Source organism: Haliotis cracherodii, unplaced genomic scaffold (genome assembly GCF_022045235.1).
Source record: "Haliotis cracherodii isolate W230 unplaced genomic scaffold, xgHalCrac1.p SCAF_8, whole genome shotgun sequence".
Classification (NCBI taxonomy): Eukaryota; Metazoa; Mollusca; class Gastropoda; order Lepetellida; family Haliotidae; genus Haliotis; species Haliotis cracherodii.
Window position 1 is genome coordinate 4673069 of NW_027266341.1, and position 12053 is coordinate 4685121.

A 12053-nucleotide genomic window follows, 5' to 3' on the forward strand; every position below is an offset into this window, starting at 1 on the left:
AAGTTACAACAGCATACACGGCACACATTGGCGGTGTCAGTCCTCGCCTACAGCAGTACACTGACTGGAACTGTATAATGTATTGTTAGACCTACTGGACGACAATGATAGGGAATAAGGGACACGGAACACCAACGTCAAAGACGCCACAATTCGCAATCCACAGAGTTGTGTCCCTTAGATTTGCTAGCATTCTAAATCTTAGAAACGCCCTGATGTAATTCTTGTTTTGTTAGCACCATACTCGTGGATAAATTCGAGCTTTCTCACCACTTTGAGTTGGCACGCCGCGATATAACTGAATTGTTGTTCAAAGCATTTTAACCAAAACTTACTTAATCTTTTCAAATGAAATAATCTAATTCAATTGTTTTAACTAAGATAGCAATGGATTACAGGACCTTAAATCATGAGAGTCAGTTCAATGATATGACGTCGTGTTTATAAGGACCGCTTCGTAAGGCACCAAGACTGAACATGGCGTTGAAAAGCCAAATCATATTAACACAATATTTATAAGTTTTAGTGTAAATAGCTTTTCCAATAGGTGATATTTAATATATTATTCTGTGATTTAATAAGTTGTTATTTTATTTTTGATTGTGAATGTTTGATCTTCTTGAGTGACTGAATAAGCAACACTAGGTATATGGAATATGTTCTCTGATATGTACAGCTCTGTCTGTACAACTCATTCTGACATCGCTGGCGAACATCCGTGTACCGTCTCCATAAACCAATTTTAGCACTAAGATGACAATAATCCCCACAGTAAACGCCAGGCAGGGTAAAAACAAGTACCGTCGTTTAGCATCTTTTGGTATGACCCGATCAGGGATCGGACCACTAGGCTACCCCACCGCCCCAACACGCACAGTACATTGTAACTCTCACATTTACTCCCATGTGTTACTCAAAGTCGTAGCGTGAATATCGTATTGCCTAATGGGACTCCTTAAACGGGGTGGATATTATGCTAATGCATTTCTTAAATAAATCGACATAAAACACTATGTGTTGACTTATTATCAGTAGAAACTTTAGCCAGTAAGTCCATCGCATGGTCAGACCACGTGTTCGTTACTGACAGTAAGGTGACATTAATGAGGATGCTTTTCTGTTGGGATGGACTGCAATGACCAGTCAATGGATGATGCCATTTGGTGATTGAGAATCTACAGAAAGAACAAAACGAAATAACAGTATATTGTGGTTTATCATAGTTGATGGTTCATAATAATTATGTTAAAAAACGTACCAAATACACGAGTTATAAAAATTTCAAGAATAATAAGTATGTGGATACCATTATTGACGAAATGACAAATGATGTGACACTATGTTGTCACAGCCGATCATGTTGACGCCATGTCGCTGTCATCGACACAGTATTCTTTATAGCAGACAGTTCTTCGACTACCACTTGGATATCCTCATAATAAAGGTCTATCGTTTGTGTGTGTATCGTACTAGTTTTACGAAACTCGTGTCAGAAGTCATCCATTACCCTCGCTCTTCTTTAGGATCCACAATCATTCTGTAACTTGTACTGTAAAATACGGTAAACAGGCACGTCTCTCAGCGGTGTGGACGTTAACATGCCGTGTCAAGTTCCTCTCTGACCATGAAGTCGAAAGTCGAATAATTATTCATACCTTGAAACAACCATTATCATGATAATGTCTGTAGGATTCGTTGGTGTTCATGAAATATGGAGGAGGTCGCATGTTATGCCAGGTGTACAGTGAGCACACTGAGTGATTAGAACATTCAGATCCTCCCTGTCCTGACACGCTGCATGCTCCGTTCATATTCATATGTAAATAACTTTCAGCAGGGCTGGTAGATGTCTGTCGTTTCAGGCCCAATTCACTGTCGAGTTGGGTCTATTATCCGTGACGGGTTCCAAAGATAGATTGGTCCTCAGCCTGTCAGCACAATACCCGAGTTAGTGACGATCAAAACCTAGATAATACCTTCATTTTAAACATTAATTTTGTCTGTGAGCACAATGACTTTGTTCTTAGGAAACGTTTACCAACTGTGTCACACTCAATCACTAGAACTAAAATAGTGTTCGCTCACACCACTCATTCAGTTTATTACATCGTGACCAATTCAGTTATAATCGCGTACAGACTATTACTATACTATTACTATACTCAACCACCACATGTATGTCATATGGACATATCGTTTACTGGCACAAGATTCACACCAAACTACACTTGTGATGCTTATTCAACATGTCCATTAAATATTGAATGTCCAGTGCATCAGTAACTCAGTATTCATTCCTAATAGAGATCAGTTTCAATACATTGTTTATTTATTTGTCACTTAGTAACACACCAACAGCGTGACTTCATGTGTACCTAGAACATTGATTTACGTCAGATTAGTGTACCTTAGTATCTACCTAAGTACTTTACCGTTGTTCATTTGTAGTGATCAATGTTATTACTTAAAAACAAACTATGTTCAACAACTGATAAGGGAAGATTTCGCTGAAAAGTATAGTATATACGCTATTAGTTGCAAAGTGAAGAGATTATTTGCTTTGAAATGCTTCATTATTCAATGCAATAAACGGAATCTCTATCTCAAGTTTGTTTCACAAACCGTTTGTCAAGGCCAGACAGATAATAGATTCGATGCCGTAATGCTTATGCCGGCCACTGGAAACCATTCGGTGATCATGTGCGAGGTATTTGATACCACCGCCACTAACACTATTACGTCTGAACGGACAGTCTACAATCAAGCACGATCGGGATTAACAACTTGAGCTAACATCTGTATCAAGCGCGAGTCATTGCATGAAAGAACGCAATGTTGGATATAAAACATTTAACAATTGTAATTAGTAGATATTGTTGGCAAACCTATAACATTTCATATCTTTCAATGTATTTACACGTAGACAACACAGAGACACCAACACAATGTCTGTCACAGACAAACATTTTGGCATTCACTGTCTAATGTCACCAACACTATGTCTCTGCCAAAGTCAACGAAGAGAACCAAACACTTTGTTTCTGCCACAGACAACGGAAAGAACCAAACACTTTGTCTCTACAATAGACAACATGTTCTCATTCTATGCCACAGACAACAACAAGAACCAAACACTATGTCTCTGCAATAGGCAACATGTTCTCATTCTATGCCACAGACAACACAGAGAACCAAACACTATGTCTCTGTAATGGGCAACATGTTCTCATTCTATGCCACAGACAACAACAAGAACCAAACACTATGTCTCTGCAATAGGCAACATGTTCTCATTCTATGTCACAGACAACAGATAGAACCAAACACTATGTTTCTGCAATAGGCAACATGTTCTCATTCTATGCCACAGACAACAACAAGAACCAAACACTATGTCTCTGCAATGGGCAACATGTTCTCATTCTATGCCACAGACAACAGATAGAACCAAACACTATGTCTCTGTAATGGGCAACAAGTTCTCATTCTATGCCACAGACAACACAGAGAACCAAACACTATGTCTCTGCAATAGGCAACATGTTCTCATTCTATGCCACAGACAACGCAGAGAACCAAACACTCTGTCTCTGCAATAGGCAACATGTTCTCATTCTATGCCACAGACAACAACAAGAACCAAACACTATGTCTCTGCAATAGGCAACATGTTCTCATTCTATGCCACAGACAACAACAAGAACCAAACACTATGTCTCTGCAATGGGCAACATGTTCTCATTCTATGCCACAGACAACAACAAGAACCAAACACTATGTCTCTGCAATAGGCAACATGTTCTCATTCTATGCCACAGACAACACAGAGAACCAAACACTATGTTTCTGCAATAGGCAACATGTTCTCATTCTATGCCACAGACAACAACAATAAACCAAACACTATGTCTCTGCAATGGGCAACATGTTCTCATTATATGCCACAGACAACACAGAGAACCAAACACTATGTCTCTGCAATAGGCAACATGTTCTCATTCTATGCCACAGACAACAACAAGAACCAAACACTATGTCTCTGCAATAGGCAACATGTTCTCATTCTATGCCACAGACAACAACAAGAACCAAACACTATGTCTCTGCAATGGGCAACATGTTCTCATTCTATGCCACAGACAACACAGAGAACCAAACACTATGTCTCTGCAATAGGCAACATGTTCTCATTCTATGCCACAGACAACACAGAGAACCAAACACTATGTCTCTGCAATAGGCAACATGTTCTCATTCTGTGCCACAGACAACAACAAGAACCAAACACTATGTCTCTGCAATAGGCAACATGTTCTCATTCTATGCCACAGACAACGCAGAGAACCAAACACTATGTCTCTGCAATGGGCAACATGTTCTCATTCTATGTCACAGACAACAGATAGAACCAAACACTATGTCTCTGCAATGGGCAACATGTTCTCATTCTATGCCACAGACAACGCAGAGAACCAAACACTATGTCTCTGCAATGGGCAACATGTTCTCATTCTATGTCACAGACAACAGATAGAACCAAACACTATGTCTCTGCAATGGGCAACATGTTCTCATTCTATGCCACAGACAACAACAAGAACCAAACACTATGTCTCTGCAATGGGCAACATGTTCTCATTCTATGCCACAGACAACACAGAGAACCAAACACTATGTCTCTGCAATAGGCAACATGTTCTCATTCTATGCCACAGACAACACAGAGAACCAAACACTATGTCTCTGCAATAGGCAACATGTTCTCATTCTATGCCACAGACAACAACAAGAACCAAACACTATGTTTCTGCAATAGGCAACATGTTCTCATTCTATGCCACAGACAACAGAAAGAACCAAACACTATGTCTCTGCAATGGGCAACATGTTCTCATTCTATGCCACAGACAACAACAAGAACCAAACACTATGTCTCTGCAATAGGCAACATGTTCTCATTCTATGCCACAGACAACACGGAGAACCAAACACTATGTCTCTGCAATAGGCAACATGTTCTCATTCTATGCCACAGACAACAACAAGAACCAAACACTATGTCTCTGCAATAGGCAACATGTTCTCATTCTATGCCACAGACAACACAGAGAACCAAACACTATGTCTCTGCAATAGGCAACATGTTCTCATTATATGCCACAGACAACACAGAGAACCAAACACTATGTCTCTGCAATAGGCAACATGTTCTCATTCTATGCCACAGACAACAACAAGAACCAAACACTATGTCTCTGCAATAGGCAACATGTTCTCATTCTATGCCACAGACAACAACAAGAACCAAACACTATGTCTCTGCAATGGGCAACATGTTCTCATTCTATGCCACAGACAACACAGAGAACCAAACACTATGTCTCTGCAATAGGCAACATGTTCTCATTCTATGCCACAGACAACACAGAGAACCAAACACTATGTCTCTGCAATAAGCAACATGTTCTCATTCTATGCCACAGACAACAACAAGAACCAAACACTATGTCTCTGCAATAGGCAACATGTTCTCATTCTATGCCACAGACAACGCAGAGAACCAAACACTATGTCTCTGCAATGGGCAACATGTTCTCATTCTATGTCACAGACAACAGATAGAACCAAACACTATGTCTCTGCAATGGGCAACATGTTCTCATTCTATGCCACAGACAACGCAGAGAACCAAACACTATGTCTCTGCAATGGGCAACATGTTCTCATTCTATGTCACAGACAACAGATAGAACCAAACACTATGTCTCTGCAATGGGCAACATGTTCTCATTCTATGCCACAGACAACAACAAGAACCAAACACTATGTCTCTGCAATGGGCAACATGTTCTCATTCTATGCCACAGACAACACAGAGAACCAAACACTATGTCTCTGCAATAGGCAACATGTTCTCATTCTATGCCACAGACAACACAGAGAACCAAACACTATGTCTCTGCAATAGGCAACATGTTCTCATTCTATGCCACAGACAACAACAAGAACCAAACACTATGTCTCTGCAATAGGCAACATGTTCTCAATCTATGCCACAGACAACAGAAAGAACCAAACACTATGTCTCTGCAATAGGCAACATGTTCTCATTCTATGCCACAGACAACAACAAGAACCAAACACTATGTCTCTGCAATAGGCAACATGTTCTCATTCTATGCCACAGACAACAGATAGAACCAAACACTATGTCTCTGCAATGGGCAACAAGTTCTCATTCTATGCCACAGACAACACAGAGAACCAAACACTATGTCTCTGCAATAGGCAACATGTTCTCATTCTATGCCACAGACAACGCAGAGAACCAAACACTTTGTCTCTGCAATAGGCAACATGTTCTCATTCTATGCCACAGACAACAACAAGAACCAAACACTATGTCTCTGCAATAGGCAACATGTTCTCATTCTATGCCACAGACAACAACAAGAACCAAACACTATGTCTCTGCAATGGGCAACATGTTCTCATTCTATGCCACAGACAACAACAAGAACCAAACACTATGTCTCTGCAATAGGCAACATGTTCTCATTCTATGCCACAGACAACACAGAGAACCAAACACTATGTTTCTGCAATAGGCAACATGTTCTCATTCTATGCCACAGACAACAACAAGAACCAAACACTATGTCTCTGCAATGGGCAACATGTTCTCATTCTATGCCACAGACAACAGAAAGAACCAAACACTATGTCTCTGTAATGGGCAACATTTTCTCATTCTATGCCACAGACAAAGCAGAGAACCAAACACTGTCTCTGTAGGTTAACATGTTAGTAGATAACCACCAAATCTTACTTAGTGTCATAGATCCCCAAACGCCTAGTGTCTTTTGAAACAAATGTACATTTGAAATTGAAATAATTTTGTTATATAGATCTATATATGTAACTTTCCACAAATACCATGACGAGTTGGTAAAAATACCACTGTACATTTATCCTTGTGCTCCATTTTTTCAGTCTGTCCTAATCCTTGGAAGGGTAGTCAGTAGTATTATCACGAAACAGGTACATTAACATGTGTAATTTAAAAATCAATTTCGGGATCTGAATTTCAACAGTGTGTAATTATTTTGTAAAGAAAACCAAATTTTGATGAAACGATTTTGATGAAAATATGAATTTAGTTATGCTATTCTATTTTCTGTTGTATGGTGTACACACCAGATGATGGACTGATTTGTTGACTGTAGTAATCATATTACCAGAACATATGGTTCATGTTACGGAGTACCATCCATATTTGATCACGATACACGCAGAGGTTGTGTTAGGGCGTCAAGGACAGCGTAAAGGGCAGCCATGTGATGACACAGGTTTATGTCATTTGCCTTTCAGAAAGGTTAAAGTCATCTCGATTTGTATTTAATTCCAGACACGGCTACCTAGTGCATCCCTCACACACACGCACGCACGCACGCACGCACTCACACACGCACACAAAGCCTTTGAACAATGAACATTTAGCAGGAAGGGTTGGCGTGTGTGCATTGTTTTTTTTTGCAATGCGTTTTGAATAATATCGGTGAAGGAACATCCCAAATATGCTTTAAATATTGCACCCATGTGGAGAATCGAACCCGAGTCCTGCGCGTGGCGAGCGAAGACTTTAACCATAAGGCTACCACGCGCTCCAACATGAAGGGAATGTACAGGCATATCTATTGACGTCTAAGTAACACAATACAATGAAAGGTATGTCGACCAGGACATGTCCTCGATGTTGTGTTCCTGGGCGCAGTTATGTAATCAAGTAATCATTTAGAGACGTGAATATATATCTGAATCTACTGAAACTACTGTGTATAGCTGACCTTGATTTCTGTCATTTCGTTCGCCTAAATTAGCTTTTACATGTGAGACGTTTTATATCAGCGTTTCTTTTGGATGTCGCTATACATGTCACTTGTTAGATGGCGTAAAACACTTGTCTTTTACTTCATCTTCTTCAAAGTACATCAGTAGACGCGTAATGAGGACGTTATTAATAAATCAAATTTTTTATTACACAATAACTTTCAAATTACTTTGAATGTATCAAATTAGGGAATCAATTCTTTTTGCATAAACACGATCTTAATGAGTTGCATTCTTCTACTCAAATATCCCAAACACACATGTAACGCGTTGATTAATATTTACATGTCAGCTATCAACGTCAGTGTATCAACGTGGTAACAGTCAGCCCGGCTACCACGATCCCACATACCGCTGTTCCAGTTTCACATATCAAGTTGATATTTAGCATCTGTTCCCGTTTATCGTCCACGATCTGCTTATAGAGATATTGATTTCTCGTCACTGTTTCTGCATAGTAGTTATCAACATCAGACATGCATTTGATATAGTTGAAACTGCTTGATCAAACCACCTTTATGATTTGTTTGAAAGCTTCAGGGTGTTCAGTGAGAATGCTAGAGTACTGACATGGAGGATACACCGAGGTTTTTGTACAACATTGTGTTGTCAGTGGTAACGCTTCTTATTAAAGGTGAGTGCCTCCGTTATTGAGTAGGAACTCGTCTCATGTCTACCGCAGTAGAATCCGCTTTATACGACGTTGATTAATATGTTACGTTAACGTTCAGCGTCAGGAGACATTATAGACATTGTGGTATCATACCACCATATTTCTGACCTCAGATAGACGCTGTCTCATCTCTGAGGGGGGAAGGTAACTGAAAACGTACGATTTACATGTGCACTGCTTGTGATTTGCATACCAACCCCTCATACCCTGGTTGGGAGCGTTTGTTTCTCAATCACAATCACAAAGAACTTTTCAACGCACGTCACATGTGTGTAATGTACTAACCATTAGTTTCTTTATATTACTTACATGATTAACATACATTGCTGTTTATAACAACTATGTAGACAAACCCCGAACAATCGGAACAAGAGATCGAAAGAAAACAGATGTTTGGGAAAGAAATAATCACGTGATCGGGGTATATGCGAAACAAAAAATAGCTATTTTTTGTCTAACCTGTATGTAAACGTGGTTTTTTGGACTTCGTTTCTAATCCATGTAACTTCTGGCAATTCATAATCATTTAGTCGCAGTTTCTGTTTGATCTATATGTGGTCATGTGTACGCTTCCTCCCTGTCAGACACTGCAGCAGTCATCTGCTACAACCGTGCAGGTTCCGTCACATGTCCTGCCAAGTGCTGTCCGGGCTCTGCCGCAGTGTCTTCCATACTGGGCGTGTGCTGCAGCAGTACCGGCGGAAACATACTCCACACAGCGGACAACATAGCAGGGGCAGTCAGGTAATTTACCTCCCTTTTTAGCTCCCAGTGAAACCAATTGTTTGCTTCACAGATACGACGGTGGCACATATATAAACGTGACAAAGATATTTCCGAAATCATATGAAATGTCTACTTAAAACAGAGTTCATTGTACGATTCCGACTATATCATCATCCTAATTATTTATTACAATGTATCCCCGGTATACATATACAGAGCCCAGAAGAAATGAATATAATTCAAGTTATTGCATGTTAATAAACATTTCTAAAAAACGTAAGACATCATCTAGCCAATGAGCAGGATACTGCGACAGTTCCCAGACACTCATCATGACACTCATCATGACACTCATCATGACACTCATCATGACACTCATGTGGGATAGGGACGCACTTGATGGGGGCTTCATTGTAGCTCAATGTAAGTTGTGTACTAGTCATGAAAGAGTCCTCATGTTAACATCCTGTATGAAGATCTGAGTGAATTTAGCAGTAATTGGACGGATATTGTCTTGCTGAAATACGTGTCCAGACAAGGGTTTCAGACCAACTGCATCCCTTTCATGATACTATAACCAACCCCACTAACATCTCCCTATAACAAAAGCATTGACATACGGCAGTGGAATGCAGTATCTGCCCATCCTGAGAAACTAGCCTTCTCTAGTGTTGCTGATCACGCCATTAGCAATGTGGAATTACCTACTGTTTCTACATTTGAGAGCTGAAGGAGCGTCAACTCGGGTAGCAATGAATGCTACTGGCTGCAAGACTTTGCCCAGCTATATCATCACTCTCTGGTCTGCCATGGCTGCCGAAGAGCCGCAATTTGGAACCTGTTTGTCAAGAAGAGGTCACTCGTGGTCTTTCCCTCTGTTGCCGCTTAATGGGCTGTTTGTGGTATCGAAACGTTCATTCAGACGTGGATGTCTGAGTCATTGTAAACTAACTGTGACTCTGTCTGGACACTGATTACCTGACCTCGGGGGTTTCTCGGTATGATTGGCATGACTGTTTTACTCATATGCCAAATGGCAGGATGTGGATTAATTTTTATACCACATGCATCTCGTGCAAGTCCTTCTCGTGACGCATGCCGCATTTCAGCCCCATGACTCTAGTCGTGCGCTCGATAGACCTCTAACCAACAAGCTGGCCCCTAACATTTGACTTTTTCGTCATGTTCGAATCTGCTATATTCGTTGGCGCCAAATTATATATTATTAAACAGTTAAGTTAGATTTAACATTTATGAAATTTGCGTTGTAGGAACATTGATCCCTTTGAGTGCTTCAAACGTATGATATGTCATGGTTGCTTACAGGTACATATTTTGGTGATAAACATGTTACCTGTAATTACACCTTTGTGTCTTTGCAAAACACAAACATGAGCAAAGGAAATTGTGCTGGCGATATGCACGTCACCATGTCGTGAATGTTCTCATTTTGAGAAATTTGATATTCATTAAGAAAAGAATACACACGCAACGAAATATCTCAAGGTTCGAATCCCTAAATGTAGCATGATTTTTAATCAGATTGCTGCATTTCATTTGCTTTATAGTGTTTAAAAACATACGTGTTTGAAACAAGGAATAGCGATATAGATACTTTTCAAATCTTAATATTATTGTTTTTGTATTTACAGCAAAGGATTAAGCACCATTTTCATTATCATCATCGTTGTGGCTGTCATCATCGTTTTGGGCATCGTTGGGTGCATCGTATGCTGCGTTTGTGGTTGTAGCAAGCAAACCAATGGTGCAGTTATCGCCCCTGCCGGCAATCAGCCTCAAGTGACGGTTGTGTCTACGTCCGGTAAGGTGGATAGATAAATGTGTTCATTTTCAGTTCATTTTCTATAGTTTCAGTGTGTGAATAACAATAAAAGTTTTTTAAAAACAAACTGTCATAATGTCCTCTTCACTTGCTCAGTATTATGTCTACATGCAAATATGTCATGATAACCAGTCTTGGTCAGTCAATTTATCCATCGTGACATACTTCAAATAAGATTTGTTTGTTTAATTGTTTGTTTCTTTTTTAACGCCTCCATCATTAGTATACCAGCCATATGACGGCTACTTGTAAATAATCGATTCTGGATCGGAAAATATAGTGTTTGATACTGTGAACAAAGTTCCACTCGACTCATACAATTGACTCTTTCAACACATAGTTATTATGATTAAAGGTATTGTCACTCTTGTTATGATTATTTTATATGTCATCAGAAGACACTGACATGAGTTAAAGACACTGACATGAGTTGTTAAACATACATGGTCGTCTCCAATATCAACCCTTAAACACTACATGATGCAAACAGAAGGATAATGTGGACAATAGTATCTACTACAACGATATTAATTAGTTGACCTGATATTAATGTCATGATGTCTAACGGGGGTGCATTGTAAACATACTTGATGCTTTCCATTGACAGAACCTCCACATCAAGGAAACCCAAGGCTGGATCAAGGCCCACCTTAACCGAAGCTTCCTGGTTGCCTAGGATTGGGATTAACGTTCACAGCCAGATTCTACACCTTCTGACTGTGTGGTCTGAAGCTTTGTGCCACACTGAAATCATTCCCTGTGTAAAACTATTTGCTTGATCGATTTGTTTAATGGTTGTCTTAATTTGGATTGTTCATACGCTGTATGTATACACGTATCGGTGTAGTGTTGGAACACATTATTTTGGTGGTTTCAACATGGAGACGGGTTGCGGTTTGATGTATCCACCCACCACCCCCA

The 12053-nt window shown here is 39.9% G+C and overlaps 1 protein-coding gene across 1 annotated transcript; it reads left to right on the plus strand.

Annotated features, from left to right (window-relative positions):
• The first annotated feature begins 8373 nt into the window (after nt 1–8373).
• LOC139449354 (uncharacterized) lies at nt 8374–11786 on the plus strand. Its single transcript, XM_071230684.1, has 4 exons — nt 8374–8524; nt 9148–9307; nt 10942–11111; nt 11740–11786. The coding sequence occupies exons 1-4, from the start codon at nt 8461–8463 to the stop codon at nt 11784–11786; spliced, it is 441 nt and encodes a 146-aa protein (XP_071086785.1). The 5' UTR covers nt 8374–8460.
• Nucleotides 11787–12053: the final 267 nt, after the last annotated feature.

Coding starts and splice junctions, on each gene's coding strand:
- LOC139449354 (XM_071230684.1), top strand. CDS start 8,461: ATGGAGGATACACCGAGGTTTTTGTACAACATTGTGTTGTCAGTGGTA. Junction 8,525..9,147: donor GGTAACGCTTCTTATTAAAG/GTGAGTGCCTCC, acceptor CCTCCCTGTCAG/ACACTGCAGCAGTCATCTGC. Junction 9,308..10,941: donor AACATAGCAGGGGCAGTCAG/GTAATTTACCTC, acceptor TTGTATTTACAG/CAAAGGATTAAGCACCATTT.